This window comes from Somniosus microcephalus, chromosome 9, assembly GCF_052327205.1.
Source record: "Somniosus microcephalus isolate GS21.2 chromosome 9, FLI_Smic_1.0, whole genome shotgun sequence".
Taxonomy (NCBI): domain Eukaryota; kingdom Metazoa; phylum Chordata; class Chondrichthyes; order Squaliformes; family Somniosidae; genus Somniosus; species Somniosus microcephalus.
In genome coordinates, this window is record NC_140995.1 from 34,821,845 (window position 1) to 34,841,290 (window position 19,446).

General features: G+C 48.0%; 1 protein-coding gene across 1 annotated transcript in view; it reads left to right on the forward strand.

Annotated features, from left to right (window-relative positions):
• Positions 1-19,446, forward strand: part of sack1b (scaffolding CK1 anchoring protein B) — a 66,931-nt gene that overhangs the window by 12,929 nt on the left and 34,556 nt on the right. Inside the window, exon 3 of the mRNA XM_085996515.1 lies at positions 887-1,051. Coding sequence (XP_085852641.1) covers positions 887-1,051 — 165 coding nt within the window. The remainder of the gene's footprint in view (positions 1-886; positions 1,052-19,446) is intronic.

Consider the following 19,446-nt stretch of genomic DNA (forward strand, 5'->3'; position numbering starts at 1 on the left):
GTTTGCTTTTGGAGTACAGGTGACTTTTAGTTTAATAGTAAAATTGAAGCACTCATTTAACTGTATATCGGGGGCGTCTGAATGTCCTGTGGAGAGGCGGGATGTTTAATTAGCATATTTAAATCAGACTGCCACAGCGCAATTGGAATCCCGATTTAAAATGTACCGCTGCCGCTCCAGTTTTCCCAGGGTCTGGAAACTCGGCCGTGAAAGGGAGCCGGGAGCTGTTGGAACCACAAGGTAAGTGCCTCTTTCAGCACTCCTTGTGGGTCAGGAGGAACAGGAGTGCTCCCCCCCAGGCTCCTCATGGAGGCCTTCGGCCTCCCCCTGCGCTGATTGCCAGCCTCCCCCTATCCCCAATTGCTGAACTCCCCACTCCAGCCCCGATTGCCGACCACCCCCACCTGATCTCGCTCCTCTCCCCCCTTCTGATTGCCGGGGACTGTCCTCGTCATCCGCCCATCGGCCACGCTGTCCATTTGGCCGGCTGCCGGCCGGGGGACAGACCTACAAAATGTTAATGAGGTCCTGCTGCTAAGATCAGCAGGACCTCCGTGTCCCCGGCCTTGCCGGGTTCTTCAGGCGTCTTCAGCCTCACCCGCACCCTCCAGGCCTCACCGTAAATATCAGGGCCAATGTTTCTGCATAATGGCTCCGTATGTGTTATATGTACAACTTAGTGAATATACTAGTAACATACCCCAAACAGCTTCCCTGTATTTTTACATTTTCCTATATCACATGTAATAATGTAATAATGACACCACATCTTAGCTAAATTCAATCATTCTTGTATTCTAAAATATATTGCTGGAAAAATGATATAATGATTGACAGTTCTAGTGCCAAAGACTAACTAATTTTCTTTATTTTAAATTTCAAACAGGTCATTGCTATTGTTATGGACATGTTCACTGATGTGGACATCTTCAGGGATGTGCTTGAGGCTGCAGCAAGAGGAGTTCCAGTCTACCTAGTGCTCGATGACTCCAACTTCAATCACTTTACCAATATGTGTGAGAAACAAGGAGTTCACCTTCAGAGGCTCATGGTAAGGGTTTCTTGCTTTGGAGGACCTTAGTCCTTACTCACCTGAAGTGAGTATATCCTGGGTTAGAAATTTGTTGCCGCCTGGTTTTGTTTGCAATGGCGGCGATGCAGCTGCAAAGCTTGCCCAATACAGGAGGTGCAAGGCCAGTCAGAACTTGGGCCTCGGGCCTCAGCTGAATAATCTGGGTGAGCTGCTGGCACCTGTCGGCCCTCCACAGGCTGTTCACCTGAATCTTGCCTTGCTGGCAGCCGCCCGGAGAAATATCCTGGGGGGGGGCGGGGGGTGATCGTAGGGTGGCAGTGGCCCTCAGGAGGGCTGCATTTGAGCCAGTGATGATGAAGGAACAGCGATATATGGTGTATGACTTGGAAGGGAACTTGGAGGTGGCAGGGTTTCCATGTTTCAGGTCAATGGCTAGGACGTTGACGGTAGGGGACTTGGCGATGGTAATGCCATTGTATGTCAATGTAGTGTCAGCTGTGGCTCAGTGGGTAGCACACGTGCCTGTGAGTCTAGAAGGTTGTGGGTTCAAGTCCCACTCCAGGGACTTGAGCACATAAATCTAGGCTGACACTCCAGTGCAATGCTGAGGAGTGCTGCACTGTTGGAGGTGCTGCCTTTCGGATGAGATGTTAAACCAAGGCCCCGTCTGCTCTCTCAGGTGGACGTAAAAAATCCCATGGCACAATTTCGAAGAAGAGCAGGGGAGTTACCCTGGTATCCTGGCCAATATTTATCCCTCAATCAACATCACTAAAACAGATTATCTGGTCATTATCACGTTGCTCTTTGTGGGAGCTTGCTGTGTGTAAATTGGCTGCCGCGTATCCCAAATTACAACAGTGGCTACACTCCAAAAGTGCTTCATTGGCTGTAAAGCGCTTTGAGATGTCCGGTGGTTGTGAAAGGCGCTATATAAATGCAAGTCTTTCTTTCTTTTTAATGGAAGATGGTTATGCACTCTCTTGTTGGAGATGGTTATTGCCTGGCACTCGTGTGGCGCAAACATTATTTGCCACTTATCAGCCCAAGCCTGGATGTTGTCCAGATCTTGCTGCAGCAGGTATGGACTGTTTCATTTTCTGAGGAAGTGCAAATGAAACTGAACATTGAAATCATCAGCGAACATCCCCATTTCTGACGTTTTGTGGAGGGAAGTTCATTAATGAAGCAGCTGAAGATAGTTGGACTTAGGACACTGCCCTGAGGAACTCCTACAGCAATGTCCTGGGACTGAGATGATTGGCTTCCAACAACCACAACCATCTTCCTTTATACTAGGTATGACTCCAGCCACTGGAGAGTTTTCCCCTGATGCACTGACTTCAGTTTTACTAGGACTCCTTGCTGCTACACTTGGTCAAATGCTGCCTTGGTGTTAAGGACAATCACCTCACCTCACCTCTGGAATTCAGCTCTTGTGTCCATGTTTGGACCAAAGCTGTAATGAAGCCTGGAACCGAGTGGTCCTGGCAGAACCCAACCTGAGCATTGGCAAGCAGGTCATTTGTGAGTAAGTGCTGCTTTAAAGCACTGTCTATGACACCTTCTATCACTTTGCTGATGATTGGGTGTAGGCTGACGGGCGGTAATTGGCTGGGTTGGATTTGTCCTGCTTTTTGTGGTCCGAACATACCTGGGAAATTTTTCACATTGTCGGGTAAATGCCAGTGTTGTAGCTATACTGGAACAGCTTTGCTAGAGGCATAGCTAGTTCTGGAGCACAGGTCTTCAGCCCGACAGCTGGGATATTTTCAGGGCCCATAGACTTTGCTGTGTCTAGTGCACTTAGCTGATTCTTGATGTCACATGGAGTGAATTGAATTGGCTGAAGACTGTGATGGTGTGAACCTCAGGAGGAAGCCAAGAAGGATCATTCACTCTGTCTGGAGGTGGTTGCAAATGCTTCAGCCTTGTCTTTAGCACTCACGTGCTGGGCTCGTCCAGCATTGAGAATGGGGATGTTTATGTTGCCTCCTCCTCCCATTTTGTTTTTTGATTGTCCACCATCATTCGCGACTGGATGTGGCAGGACTGGAGTGCTTTGACCTGATCCATTGGTTGTGGAATCGCTTAGTTCTATCTATAGCATGCTTGTTTTGCTGTATAACATGCATGTAGCTCTGTGTTGTAGATTTATTTTCAGGTACGCTTGATCCTGCTCAAACATGTTATGGAGACATGAGTAAAGGAAATATATTGGGTAATACTGGGGAAAAAAAACTAGCTTCCAATTTGCCCTTTGAGTTTCAGTGATTTGAAAGCTGTGTAGTTCAGTTCAATTTTTTTAAAATTTGTTCTTGGAATATGGGTGTCACAGGCAAAGCCAGTATTTATTGCCCATCCCTAATTGCCTTTAAGAAGGTAGTGGTGAGCCGCTTTCTTGAACCCCTGCAGTCTGTGTGGTAAAGTTACTCCCATAGTGCTGTTAGGAAGGGAGTTCCAGGGCTTTGACCCAGGAACTGCGACATATTTCCAAGTCAGGATGGTGTGTGGCTTGGAGGGGAACTTGCAGGTGGTGGTGTTCCCATGCGCCTGCTGCCCTTGTCCTTCGAGGTGGTAGAGGTCATAGGTTTGAGAGGTGCTGTTCAATATTCTATGAGAGTGGAAACACATCCTGAAATATTGTTAGCGTGGACAAGTCAACACATTCTATTCTACTGGCTAATAATACATATGCATCATATTTACAATACAGAAACCAAAGCTGCTAATCAAACATCTCTGCCCAGTGTAATTCTGAGTAGACTGCTTAACATATTTGGACAGCTTGTAAGGCGCAATTAGACTTTCTATTGATGATAAAGAGCAATCTCAGTAATTTGTTTTATTTCATACATTGTTGTCACAAACTACAATAAAGTGATGAATGTTGAGTACGGCACAGTGAGAACTGCTCAAAGTTCCTGGTATATGGCACCAAACCACATAGCTTCATCTTTGTTATAGGACAACGGCATAGAAGATACCGTAACTGAAAGTGGCTTCATTCCAGAAATAATGACCTCATCAGGTTAATAACACCGAGGGCTTGTTTTCTCCCAGAGTTAGTGTCAGCATGCGTTTTAACTCTCTGTTTCATTGGATGGATGGCAGAGGTTTTAGGCAACATTTCAAAGATCCGATTGTAAGAACTGCATTACTAGCTCACACATTACTTCCCAACCAACAAATAGCTTTCTTCCAGGAATAACAAGATTAGTAAGTACCTGGATGTAAAAAAAAACAGACCAGCATTAAAGCAAATTCTGTATTGAGACCTCTTCAGAGAGTCTGAATGGAAGGTACCTTAATGTTAATCAGTAAAACTCAAATATATTAGTACACTGAAGGCAGCAGACCTCCAGCAAAAGTGTTATTTAACCGTAAAAATGTGACATTTTGCCCGAGAAGCTTCTGATAATTAACTTTTCTCGAGATCATCTGTTGAGGCATCTGTGCCCACTGTTGCTGTAACATTGCCTTCTGGTCTAGACAACCAGGTGCCACACTATGTAATGTATTGACTCAGTATGCCATTTCAACTCGCTTGGTAATCAAAAAGAAAGACTAGCATTTATACAGGGCCTTTCACGACCACCGGACGTCCCAAAGCGCTTTACAGCCAATGAAGTAATTTTTTTTCTGAAGTGTAGTCACTGTTGCAATGTAGGAAATGTAATGTGAAATCTTAGGCCATCATTAGAGCAATGTCAGTGACACATAACTATAAGAATAGAAATGTGTTTATTGTCAAAACAGCAGCATTCAGAAACAAATGACTGGGAAAACTCTGCTAAACTGTGCACTGGGGAATCATATATTCCATGTGTACATATCTGAGCTACAGGGGAGTCAAGGGTTATGGGGAGCGGGCGGGAAAGTGGAGTTGAGGCCAAGATCAGATCAGCCATGATCTTATTGAATGGCAGAGCAGGCTCGAGGGGCCAAATGGCCTACTCCTGCTCCTATTTCTTATGTTCTTATGTGTACTGACATTTCTAAGAACATGTGCAGGGAGGAGATGTAATAAATTTTCTGCAACAGTTCCTTTATCAACATTTCCTAATTATTGGGGGAAGAATTTCCATGGGATTCTCCAGATCTCTTGCCTTGCATTCAGCCGTTTTTAGCCTTCTACATTGTTTCTCTGGGGGTTCTGCAGAAGCTATGGAAATTCTTGGCACAGGGTTTGAAGAGGGTGTGGAACAGAATTGTTAGATCCGTGTGTTAATGGAGACACGGAATGCAGAAGTTGATTTAACAAATGTTTACTGAACAAAGTCTGGAGGTGAACTAACTACACAAGACGCTACACAGGCTTATATACCCGAGTGGTCACTACTGGTACTACAGTATACAGGGGCTTCAAAAACATAGTTCCTCTTAAAGGTACATACACTACAGTTCCTCCTTTTAGATAAATAGTACATAACATTTTAAGTAATCATTAAATAACATTTTTACAAGAACAATAATATACACATTTGCTGAAGTTAATCAATTACAAATTCAGTCTCTCTGGAGGCTTCCTGACTCGGTCCGGATAATGCCTCGGTGGTGTAGTAGGTTCTTTTGACAAGGTCGATTCGGCATCAATGCCAGTGTCGGGTTCATCTGGTTCCAGTATCACCGGATCGGAGGTAGATACTATGGGTATCTCTGCTTCATCACTAGGCGTATAGAGTTGTGGTGTAGGTTGTCCTTTTTCGGATGACTCTATGATCTGGTCAGCATGGCGCCTTATTATGCTTTCTCCAATGTCCACGGTATACATCAGCGGTCCTAGTCATGTGCAAATAGTTCCAGGCTGCCATTTCTCGGTACGGTAGTCCCGGGCCAAAACTGGTTGACCTATCGGGAAGGTTCTAGTTGGCCTTTCATTCATGCTTTGAAATTGCTGGTTCTCTACGTCCCTTCTGACGTTTGGCTTGACTAAATCCAGCCGGCATCTTAGGCTTCTATTGAAAAACATCATGGCGGGGGTTTGGTTTGTAACCACATGTGTTGCATTCCTGTACGCAAACAAGAAGTTATCTACCTTATGTTGTAGATTTATGTCTTCATTACCCAACGCCTTTATGGCCTTCTTGAAGGTCTGGACAAACCTTTCAGCCAATCCATTGGTGGCGGGATGGTATGGGGCGGACGTGTAGTGCTTAACCCCATTGTTTTTTAAGAACTTCCTGAATTCTTCGGATACAAATTGCAGTCCATTATCAGAACAGATCTGTTCAGGCAGCCCATTCCTGGCGAATATGGTCCTTAATACTGTGATGGTTTTTTCCGTGGTGGTGGAGGACATCTTTATTACCTCCGGCCACTTGGAGTGTGCATCCACCGCGATTAAGAACATTGAGACCATAAATGGACCAGCAAAGTCGATATGTACCCTTTGCCATGGAGATGAGAGCCACTCCCATGGATGTAGAGGGGCTTGTGGTGGGGCGTTTTGGACCTTCTGGCATCCTAGACAGCTCTTGGTCATTTCTTCGATGTCTCCATCGATACCTGGTCACCACACAAACGCTCTGGCTAAGTTCTTCATTTTCACTCCACCCAGATGCCCCTCGTGAAGCTCCTTTAGCACTCTATCCTTGAGTTTGGGTGGAATCACCACTCTGGATCCACACATCAAAGTTCCTCGGCACACTGACAGCTGTTCTCTTCTTTGCGAGAATGCTGGCAACAGTGGTTCGCCATGTGCTGGCTATCCCTTCACCGTTAAATCGTAGACTCGTGAGAGAGTCGGGTCATTTTGCGTTTCCTTTTCAATGGTAGAATTTGTCACCGGTAGACATTCCACTATGGTCGAGTGGAACATCTCCACTGGGTCCACTGTAGGCGCCTCTTCCACCGTTGGTAACGGTAGGCGCGATAACCCATCAGCATTCCCATGCTGTTTTGTTCCTTTGCATTCTATGTCATATTGGTGTGCCCCTAGGAAAAGGGACCACCTCTGTAGCCTTGCGCTGTCATAATGGGAACGCCCTTTTTAGGGTTGAATATGGAGACGAGGGGTTGATGGTCAGTCAACAAGGTAAATTTTTGTCCGTGTAGGTAATGGTTGAATTTGTTCACCCCCCACACCAGGCTGAGTGCCTCCCTGTCGATCTGGGCATAGTTACGCTCAGCTGAGTTCAATGAGCGTGACGCAAAAGCTATCGGCCGCTCCGAGCCATCAGGGAATCTATGCGATAATACCGCTCCCACGCCGTAAGGGGATGCATCGCACGCCAGTCTGATTGGCAGTGATGGGTTGTAATGAGCCAACACTTCCCTGGACGTGATTAAGCCTTTGCATTTATGGAAGGCACGTTTACAGTCTTCGCTCCATTTCCAAACTACTCCCGTTTGTAGCAGTGCGTTAAGAGGGTGCAGAACCGTCGACAAGTTTGGTAAAAATTTATGATAGTAATTTACTAATCCCAGGAACGACCTTAATTGTGAGACATTTTCAGGCGCTGGGGCCTTTACGACCGCTTCAATTTTTTTCAGGTGACTTATGCAACCCTTCTTCGTTAATGACATGGCCACAATATGATATTTGTTTCTGGAAAAATTCGCACTTGGGGCGATTTGCTTGTAGGCCCCGTTCTCTCAGCCTTGTGAGCACCTGCTCCAAGTTGGCAAGGTGCTCGTTGTCGTTTTCTCCTGTTACAAGGATGTCGTCTAGGTAGCATTGAGTCCCCGGAATCCCTTGCAGGACTTGCTCCATAGCTCTTTGCCAGATAGCCGGAGCTGATGCCACTCCGAAAACCAGTTGATTGTACTGGTACAGACCTTTGTGTGTGTTTATCATGAGATACTTTTTAGAGGTCTCCTCAACCTCCATCTGTAGATATGCTTGTGCTAAGTCAATTTTGGTGAAACGTTTCCCTCCGGATAGTGAGGCAAAAATATCTACTATCCTCGGAAGAGGATACTGTACCGTGTGAAGAACCGGGTTTACAGTCACCTTGAAGTCCCCACAGATGCGAACTTTTCTCTGTTCTTCAGATTTATCATTATTCAACGTTTTCTTCATGACCGGGACGATGGGTGTTGCCCACTCGCTCCAATCTACCTTGGGTAACACGCCTGCTTTTTCCAAATTCTCCAGCTCTGCCTCGACGGCTGGACGAATTGCGTATGGCACTGGCCTTGCCTTAAAAAACTTGGGAATTGCCGCATCTTCCACTTTTATTGAGGCGGTGGCGCCTTTCAGGGTTCCTAGTTCCTGTTGAAACACTTCTTTGGCGTTAGCCAAGATTTCTTTTAATCGTCCAGGTATGACGTCATCATCGTTTTTTTTCTTACTGGTTACCGTCAGTGCCTGAATGGAGTGCCAGTCTAAACGTATCTTTCTGATCCATTCACGTCCCAACAACGGTGGACCACCATCTTGCAGAACGTATAAATACAACTTCTGTATTTCCTTGCCGTTGTATACAACAGGCACCCTTATTTTCCCTCTGGAGTATACTTTCTGTCCCGTATATGTCTTCAAGATAATGGATGTGTCTTTCAAAGGTATATGCGGAAATAGCCGCTCGTAATCCCATCGACTCATGACGGTCAGAGCTGATCCTGTATCTAGCTCCATTTTGACTGGGCACCCCGCTATCGTGAGGGTAACCCAAATGGTCTGGTAATCTTCTTTGGCAATTACATTATGTAATTTGAGACAGCTTAGTCTCTTGTTTCCGGAGTCGCTATCGCTCTTCTGGTCTTCGGAGCTACTGTCCGTCATCATTTGTACCTTTCTGTACTTTTCCTTATTGACCTTTTTACTGTCAGCGGATTTCTTTCCAGATCTGTATACACGTGCAATGTGTCCCATCTTTCTGCATTGCCTGCATGCTTTGTCCTTGAACCAGCAGTCCTTCTGGTCATGGGTGGATCTGCCGCAGCGATTACATCTCTCGAAACCCCGTGTCATTTCATGGGTGCCGAAGTCCTGTGGCTTTTGCTGTATCTCTGCAGCTCCTCTTGCTGCTGCTTCGTATGATACAGCCACACTGAAAGCCTTGTCCAGTGTCAAATCTTTCTCAGAAAGTAGTCTTTTCTATGTTCCTTCACTTAGGAGACCGCAGACGAATTTGTCTCATAGAGAATCTGCCAGTCCTGCCCCGAATTGACAGTGCTTTGACAGCTTTCTTAATTTGGTGAGGTAATCAGCGTTACTTTCATTCTTGTGCTGATTCCTCCTGAAGAATTTGAATCGTTCCGCTATCAGCAGCGGTGTTGGGTTTAAGTGCTCCTGTAAGGTATCAACAATCTCCTTAAAATTCTTGTCCATCAGTTTGGCTGGAGTGATCAAGTTTCGTAACAGCCCGTATGTCCTTGCGCCCATCAGATTTAGAAGTACCGATGCCTTTTTATCATCCGCTACTTCATTCGCCTTGCAATATACCTCCACTCTTTCCACATATGTGGTCCAACCTTCTATATCACTATCGAAAGCAGTAATATTGCCAGTCTTCGGCATCTTGAAAATCTAAAATGGCGCTTCCCGCGCTTTTCCTCCGTCCCCGATGGATCAACATGGCACCTCCTGCACTTTTCTTTCTTCCCCGCCGAGTTAAGATGGCACCTCCCGCGCTTTCCCGCCGCTGCCGCTGCTGCCAACGCTGTTCTCCGCAGTTCCCGTTGCGACCTGCAGCTTTTCGCGGTATTTCTATTTTTTTTTTTATATATCGCTTCAATAGTTTCTCCGTTACTTGGAGAACCGTTCCCGTTGTGGAGCGGACCCTCTGGGACTTTCCCCTCCCTCTGCTTGGTCCGAACGCCGACCTGCTTTGCAGCTTCTGCTTCCTGACTCGCTGCCCGGCCCCGTTGCAGAGCCATTCGATCGAGCTCTAGCCCGTCGCAGCCCAGGAAGGATCAGTGCACTACCTGCCACCAGCCCGTTCAGCTGGTGAAACCACAGTTTTTTTTTTTTCTGGCTTCGACCTTCGTCTGAGGAATCGATCCCCTTGAGGTGCTGCCGAATTGCAGGTAAGTTCGTTTCTAACTCGTCGCCACTGTTAGATCCGTGTGTTAATGGAGACACGGAATGCAGGAGTTGATTTAACAAGTGTTTACTGAACAAAGTCTGGAGGTGAACTAACTACACAAGACGCTACACAGGCTTATATACCCGAGTGGTCACTACTGGTACGACAGTATACAGGGGCTTCAAAAACATAGTTCCTCTTAAAGGTACATACACTACAAGAATGTTGTTCTTCTGAAACTGAAGACTGGCAGATAATTAGTGCTAGCACTCCTCTCAAGTCAGAAGGTTGTAAGTTTGCTTCAATAAACTAGGGTGACACTTCCAGTGCAGTACTAACAGAATGCTTCATTGTCAGAGGGGCTGTCTCAAATGTATCAAACAGCTATAGCATTGTGAGAGCACTGTTACCACATGGGCTGCAGTGGTTCAAGAAAGCCCATTATACTGGTAGGGAAAATAATGGAATCCCTCCTAAAGGAGAAAATAGAAGAACAGAAACCAAAAATATAATAATGAATAGTCAGCATGGATTTCAAAAGGGAAAGTCTTGCTTAACCAACCTTACTAAATTTTTTGAAGAGGTAACAGAGAGAGTGGACAATGGTAATGCAGTAGATGTCATTTATCTGGATTTTCAAAAGGCCTTTGATAAGGTACCCCATAATAGACGGATGAACAAGGTCAGAGAATGCGGAGTCAGGGGACAAGTAGCAGAATGGATTGCTGGCTGGCTTCAGGATAGAAAGCAGAGGGTAGGTGTAATGGGTAGCTATTCACAGTGGCAGAAGGTGGGTAGTGGTGTTCCACAAGGATCAGTGCTGGGACCACTGCTGTTCACAATTTACATTAACAATTTAGACTTTGGAATCAAAAACACAATTTCTAAATTTGCAGATGACACCAAATTGGGGGGGGGGGGGCGGGGGGGGAGTCAATACTGAGGAGGACTGCAACAAGTTACAGGAGGACATTAATAAACTTGCAGAATGGGCATATAATTGGCAAATGAAAAGGAAGGCTTGAAAGACTTGCATTTATATAGCGCCTTTCATGACCACCGGATGTCTCAAAGCACTTTACAGCCAATGAAGTACTTTTTGAAGTAGAGTCACTGTTGTAATGTGGGTTCAACACAGATAAATGTGAGGTATTACATTTTGGTAGGAAGAATAGGGCGGTCACCTTGGACCACACTTGGAGTACTACGTACAGTTCTGGTCGCCATATTATAAAAAGGATATAGAGGCACTGGAGAGGGTTCAGAGAAGATTTACAAGGATGATACCAGAAATGCGAGGGTATACACATCAGGAAAGGATAAACAGGCTGGGTCTCTTTTCTCTTGAAAAAGGGTGACCTAATAGAGGTCTTTAAAGTTATGAAAAATTTTGATAGAGTGGATACAGAGAGAATGTTTCCCCTTGTGGGGAATAGCATAACTAGAGGCCATCAATATAAGATAGTCACCTAGAAATCCAATAGGGAATTCAGAAGAAACTTCTTTACCCAAAGAGTGGTGAGAATGTGGAACTCGCTACCACAGGGAGTGGTTGAAGCGAATAGTATAGATGCATTTAAGGAGCGATTAGATAAGCATATGAGGGAGAAGGGAATAGAGGGTTATACTGATAGATTTAGATGAGGAAAGACGAGAGGAGGCTCGTGTGAAGCATAAACACTGGCATGGACTGGTTGGGCCGAATGGCCTGTTTCTGTGCCGTATAGCCTATGTAATTCTCTGCCCTCATTCACAATAACAAAATAGTATATAGTTGTAAATCTCTTGTTATAGTAATCATGGGTAGTCCAAGACCTGGGGTATGGCTTCCAATGTTTCCCGTGGCCCTGCTACAACATAACATTACAACGCTACAAGGTAACCTGCTACACAGGTCCGTCCTATGCTGTAATAGAACAAACTTACTAAAGTAATATGTCCCATGACTAATGTGAAGTAAAAATGTTACACACATCACTGATGCTGAAAGAAAGGGTCACTTTTATTTCTAACACCAGATCTCCGATTGCTCACCTCGGAGGACAAGACTTGATTTCAGATTGGTCCCCTTGGAGGACAAGACACATCCAGCAGTTTCTCTGGAATGTGTAATTAGATCCTGCCTGCCTAAGTAATCACTTACTTTGCAAAGTGTAATTTGAGCCATTCTGACTGTCAGGCTCCAGACAGAACAGAGCTCACATAGAACAGACAGGGCTCACCCTCATGGGTTAAGACCTTCTCCCACCCCCCCCAAACAAGTTCCTGCCCCCACCCCAACAAGTTCCTAACCTTCCTCCCACCCCTGAGTTTCTGACCTTTACCCTCCCCAACAAGTTCGTGTCACTGACCTTACCCCCAAGATCCTGACCTTCTCCCCCTGCTCAAATTCCTGACCTGCTCTCCCCCCCAAGATCTTGTCCTTCTACCCCTGCCCGAGTTCCTGACCTCCCCAAAAAGTTTCTGACCTCCTCCACCCCACCCAAGCTCCTGACTTCCCTAGCCAAGATCCTGACCACCTCCCCCCCGCTTCGTCCAGTCCAATGGTGTCACTTGGCACACAGGCACTGAGCTTTCTATGAAATCAACCAGGTCTAGGGGAGAACGTGGTGCGGATGTAAAGGGGGTGGTGTTGGAAGAACGTGATCTGTCTTACCATCTGGATCATGTTCTCGTTCTCATTCCTCCCCCTTTAGACCTGGATCACATTCTTCCCCCACCCCCACTGTGCTCTCCATGCTCTTTCCACCCCCCAAGTTCCTGACTTTCTCTCCCCACCGCCCCCCACCGAGTTCCTGACCTCCTCTCCCCCCGATTCTCTCTCTCCCCCCGATTCTCTCTCTCCCCCTGATTCTCTCTCTCCCCCTCCTCTCTCTCCCCCTCCTCTCTCTCCCCCTCCTCTCTCTCTCCCCCCCCTCTGATTCTCTCTCTCCCCCTCCTGTCTCTCTCCCTCTACCCCTCCTCTCTCTCCTCCTCCGATCCTCTCTCTCTCCCTCTCTCTCTCTCTCTCTCCCCCTCCTCTCTCTGGCTCCCTCTCCCCCTCCTCTCTCTGGCTCCCTCTTCCCCTCCTCTCTCTCCCCTCTCTGATTCTCTTTCTCTCTCCCCCTCCTCTCTACCCCCTCCAATCCTCTCTCTCCCTCTCCTCTCTCTGGCTCCCTCTCCCCCTCCTCTCTCTCCCCCCTCTGATCTCTCTCTCTCCCCCTCCTCTCTACCCCCTCCGATCCTCTCTCCCCCTCCTCTCTCTCCCCTCCTCTCCTCTCTCTCCCCCTCCTCTCCTCTCTCTCCCCCCCTCCTCTCCTCTCTCTCCCCCTCCTCTCCTCTCTCTCCCCCTCCTCTCCTCTCTCTCCCCCTCCTCTCTCTCTCCCCCTCCTCTCTCTCTCCCCTCCTCTCTCTCTCCCCCTCCTCTCTCTCTCCCCCTCCTCTCTCTCTCCCCCTCCTCTCTCTCTCCCCCTCCCCTCTCTCTCCCCCTCCTCTCCTCTCTCTCCCCCTCCTCTCCTCTCTCTCCCCCTCCTCTCCTCTCTCTCCCCTCCTCTCCTCTCTCTCTCCCCTCCTCTCCTCTCTCTCCCCCTCCTCTCCTCTCTCTCCCCCTCCTCTCTCTACCCCCTCTGATCCTCTCTCTCCCCCTCCTCTCTCTCCCCCCTCCTCTCCTCTCTCTCCCCCTCCTCTCCTCTCTCTCCCCCTCCTCTCTCTACCCCCTCTGATCCTCTCTCTCCCCCTCCTCTCTCTCCCCCTCCTCTCTCTCTCCCCCTCCTCTCTCTCTCCCCCTCCTCTCTCTCTCCCCCTCCTCCGATTCCCTCTCTCTCTCCTTTTGATCCTCTCTCCTCCCCCCGCCACCAACGGATCCAGTAACCTTCTCCTTATGGAGCTGAGGAAAGCGTGGCCCACCGTGCAGGCCACAACTGTTGGGTACTGCGCCTGCGCAACTTCAGTAAACAGCGCGCATGTGCAGAAGGTGATCGGGTGCACATGTGCGGCTCCGGGATACTGTACAGTGCACATGCGCAGAAGGCCGCAAAAGTGTTCATGCAGATAATCACTTCAGAAAGAAATAGGGCCCATACTCTAGGGGGTGGTGGTGTGTGTCAGCTTCACCTCTGACTTATGAGTGGTTTGAATCGCTCCCACTCCCTTGGTTCTAGACCTTGGACTTATTTGGGGGTTGTGACAAAAGTGCAGCAGACAACTGATTTTGGTGCAAGAAACTTTGATCTTTATTCAACAATCTTAACACTCTAATAAAATGGGGAACACTTCGATACACACGAGGGAATTACAGTAGAAAAATACCTCACCCCTCCCAATCCCACTTTACTAGCTAAGTTGGGCTCTAGAGGACCAGGGATAATGCTCACCAAACGAATCCTTGACAGTTGAGCTGGTTCGTGGTTTCGGGGTTCACTGGATATGTTGGTTGGGGCTTGCCATACCCCGGATGCAGTAAAGGACTTCACCTGCATATCTGGTCAGTCTTCGCGAGTCCGCTGATGCGGTAGGATGCGTATTGGATTTATCAGGTGAGTACCCAATTTTCTTCCGTTAGAAATAGGGCTTAGAGTCTTTTTGAGTAAAATCTTACCCAGGAGTAAGTCAGGAATAGTTTGTAGAATGGAAAAACTTGCGAATCTTCGGTTTTCTTCCGAGCTGGTTTTCTTTGGTTGCGGTGCCCCAATATTACCCGGTTGACTGATGGTAATGTTCGGTTGGTTGTTTCGTAAGGCCCTTGTTGCCGCGAGGTGTCCGATGGTCACTGAAACTGTTGCTCTGGTTTCTTCTTGTGTGTTACTACTTCGTCGTCTTCTTCTTGAGAGAGAGAGAGAGAGTGGGAGAGATAGATAGATAGAGAGAGAGAGAGAGCGAACTGCCTCGAGATGCTTGAACTGCTCTGAACTCGAACTTGGAACTCCTCTTTACTTCTTGAACTCCCACCTTGCTGAACTGTACTGTTTGAACTGTCCTCTTGAGAAAACAGGCCTTCAATTATACTAATTGGGGGCCTCCTAATCTGCATGCCAAATCAGTCTAGGTTTATTGTTAGATTTTGGCGGGCTTGTTAATATTAAGTTGTTTAAAGCGGTTTCGGGATGGTTCCATGGGCTGTTGAAGTTTTAAGAATGTGTGAAGTGGTTTCAGGATGGTTTCCTGAGCTGTTGAACTCTTACTTGATTGTAGTGAATTGTCCTCAAGCTTTGAGTTTCCTGTGGGGCCTGACATTCTTTGAAGGTTGGCAAAGTGATTTGTTTTATGCATGTTTTTGGATGGGCCCTGTATTTTGGGTGTGGCTATTCTTCTGTGGGTCTATTGTTAGAATGTAAATTGTCTGATAGGGGCTGAGTGACGTTTAGACAGTTCCCCAGACAGCTTGATTAACTGATTAACTCCAGTATCCAAATTGTCTTTACAGAGGTTGATCCCATTTCCTGTTGCAGCCTTTTCTTTCTTTACAAGCCCAAAACATGCCTTTAAAAATTTCAAATCTTGGTTTTCGACCTTGAATCTCCCTCTGTTAGGCTCAATATTTTATCACCCTGAAAATGGTTAGAAAAAAAGCCCCAAGTCCTTTTCTTTAGGGTTTTTCTCCGAGTTTTGGGGGACCTGTGAATTTTGAGAATCTTACAATACAGGCCTAGAAACTCGATGGTGCTACACCCATTTTTTGAGTGTCATCTCATCCTCCAATATGGCAGGCAGGAAGGATGGGCACGTTTCCAGCTGGAAGTGCGTTGCCTGCCATATTGGATTGGGCTTTTCCATTGGCATCAGGCGAGCTTGGCAGCTCTATTTCAAAAATGAATGTCATTCAAATTTGGGTCCTATGCTTCTGGTAGGACCCTTTTACAATTTTGGTCTGCCCCAGTGCCCGACTCGCCACGTGCTGAACTCACCCAGCAACATGTGGAGCTAACTGGCATGAAGGACCCCTCACCAGCTCTATTTAAAGGCATCATGCAAAACTTACAGGTTAATTGCTGGTTTGTCATTTCAGGTTGCTGGTTAACTTCAGGTTGTATTTTAATGTGTTCTTGGATTCTGGATAGGCCAATTTGACTGCTGAAAATTTTTTGCTGGTATTGCACTGTTGTTGCTGTTAGGTAGTTTGACTGCAGTCATGGGTGGGCTGGTAGGGCTGCTTTTGGGGCTGGAGGATGAGGGGGAGCAGCAAGGAAGAGAGAAGAGAGCAGGAGCAACTTTCACAAGAGGGAGGAGGGCACTGCGCAGGAGGCTACACTCACAGGGGTCTTCAGGGAACACTTCACCTACATGAACGTCACTGGGGAGCAATGTATGAGGCACCTTCATTTCACAAAGGAGGCTGTCATCGAGCTAGGTCACCTGCAGCAGCCACGTCTCGAGCCTCGAACCATGACTTGGACAGCACTGCCTGTGGTTGTCAAGGTCACCGTGGCCCTCAACTTTTATGCAACAGGCTCCTTTCAAGCTGCAGCAGGTGACATCAGTGACATATCCCAGTTCACAATACACTGATATATCAGGGAGGTCACCGAGGCTCTCTACACCAGGAGAAACACCTACATCGCCTGCCCCACGGACAGAGCGAAGCAGAACGAGAGAGCACTCGGCTTCACCCACATGGCAGGCTTCCCCAGGGTACAAGGTGTCATTGCCTGCTCACACATTGCCTTGCGTGCTCCCCATCCTGGCATCTATATCAATCATAAGGGATTCCACTCCCTCAACGTCCAGCTGGTTTGTGACCACAGGCAGTGCATCATACAGGTCTGTGCCCAGTATCTTGGCAGCAGTCACGACTCATTCATTCTGTGCCAGTCCTCTGTGTCACCTTTATTCCAACCAGACCGTAATGTTACAGGCTGGCTATTGGGTGACAAGGGATATCCTCTACACACATTGGGGGAAGAATTGGGTGGCGGGGCGCTAACATCGCCGGGGCACCCCTCCACCGTAAATTCAGTAGTAGCGGCCCAAGCAGGAGGTGGACCACTACTGGAAAGTGCTCCACCTCCTGCCTGGGGCACTACTACTCAATGTCGTGGTGCTACATGCAGCCGCGCCACGACATTGCAGGCCTCCTCCCCTGATTAAAGGGGAGGGGCCTAGCGCTGCACGCACCGGGGTCCTGCCGGACCACCGGGGCGTGAGGTGCCGGGCTGAGCGATCGCGGCCGGCACCCCGCATAGAAATGTTAAAGGGGGTAGGTGCTGGCAGTCGGCCAAAATAAAAATGGCCGCCCGACACCTGGCCCTTTAACTTGCGCCGCAAAACCGCCCCCCTGATCCTGTCATGCATATTGTCCGCTAACCTCCCGCTGAATTTCACGGGAAGCGTTAGTGGCGCTACGCCCGGGTGCTAGGGGATTTACGCCCTGTTAGCGCCCCCGGGGGCGCTAATGAGAGGTGCAAAACAACCCAATTTTTCCCCCGTTGGCTCCTGACTCCTGTCAGGAACTTGGATATAGCTGGCCTACAACAAGAGCTGTGCCTCTACAAGAAATGTCATTGACCAAACAATCAGTGTGCTCAGGCATTGCTTCTCCTGCTGCACTGTTCCAGTGGAGCTTTGCAGTACAGCCCTGAGCAGGTATCCAGATTTGTGGTCATCTGCTGCATGCAATGTAACTTTGCAGTAATGAGGGACCAGCCCTTACCATCACCTGGGTAAGGAAAAGTGCAGCAGGAGCAAGAGAAGGGCAAGGAGCATGAAGAGGAGGAAGAGACAGAGAGGCAGCGACCACCAGTGCCCCTAGTTGCCAGAGCTCTCAGAGAGTAGCTCTCGAAGAGTGCTTCACCTAAATCATCCCTCCTTTCCCCAATACACCAACAGTCCCACAATTCTTAGCACCGTACTTACTATCACCATCCAATTGCCTTCATTCAATCCAGACTTATGGGTCTTCCCTCACTTCACTAAAATATAAACACCAAAAGCAAACCTAGAGCAATAAACAAATTTATCAAACAATTCAATTCCATCGCTATCTAACATAATAATTACGGATCACCCTTGTGCAAGCCCTTAGTGCCTGTCTTTTGTGGTCATTTACATATCCTCGTGCTCCTACAAAGTGTTTCCCCAGTGGCTACAGCTTGGGAGGTGGAGCTTCCATTGAGGACACTTCAAATGGCCGTGGTAGGCGACCTCGAGCACCTCTGGACTTTGAGGGCCCAGCTGCAGACGGCAGCATCTCAGTGTGAGCTGGGCCGGCTGGCTGTGTGGCACCAACAAGGGCACTGGCAGAGTGGGTGGTGGGGTAGCAGGCATTCTGTCATTCTGAGAGAGGACAGCAGGCACCTCTCTCCTGGAGCCAGGGCCACTCTCCTGGGACTGCGCTTCAGCGCTCTTGCGGCTCTGCGTGAGAACAGAGTGCAGAACTGATGCGATGTTTTAGAGACTTCTGTCATCACTGGCCCCCAGAGCCAAGATGGCAGCTGTCTGAGCTTCAATGGCAGCTGTGTGGGCTCCATTATGGATGGCACCAGTGTTGTGTTAATGGAGCTGACCTTTTGGTCCATGTTGGATAGAATGATCTCCATACTCTGCGTAAAAGCCTCCATGCTCTGTGACATAGTGCACAAGCTCGCTGGCAGGCTGCCCAGTGCATCCAGCATTTCCTGGTGTATTATCCATCAGCCTTCATCTGTAGACTGGACTCTTGGGAGTCAACATTTGAGTCCTCTGCAGCAGAACTAGTACGTGATCTTGCCCTCCGGTGAGCTGGCACCCATCCTCCTGCCCTAGCTCCTGAACACTTGTGCCCCGTGATTCACCACCTGAAGACATCTCCTCTAGCCTTGCCTCTAACATACGCATGATGCCAGTTTCTGAGCTGGTGCTTGTGAGGGTGAGATTGAGTAATGCTGCATCTTCAGGAAACCTGGCTTTCTATTCCTCCACTGGCATCTTCAGCATCTGAAATAAGAAAGAGGGGGACAAGGGTTACCTTTAAGTGTGAAGGGAGAGCAGAAAGAGAAGTGGCTGGTGAAAGCAGCTGCAGTTTGTCATTCAGAGTGTGTAGAGTGAGATAGAAGTAAGAAGGGAAAAAGAGGATAAGTTGTGAAGAAAATATATGCAATGTCTCCTCCCCTGTTGCCACTCGCTACCGTCATGACTCTGCCCCTGCCCATGATGGCCGACACATTTTCTTCAAAGGTGTGCAGGCAGGCTCGGCCTCCTCCGGTGGCAGTTTCCTGTCTGGAGTTCTGGGCGACCTTCTCCTGTTTGAAAGAAGGGAGTCTGTTTGTGAAAGTTTTGTGAGGTGTGTCAGATGTGAGGTATGGGGAAGGGAAGGTTGCAATAGTGGTGTGTGTGTGGAGGTTGAGAAGCAGGTGTAGTGAAGTGTGATGCAGTGATTGTGGAAAAGTTAGGGAAAGCAGGTGAGGGGAGTATTGTGAGTAGTGAGGCTGGAGTTGGTGGAGGTATCAGCAGAGAGTAAGAAAGCAATATTCTTACCTTGATAACTCT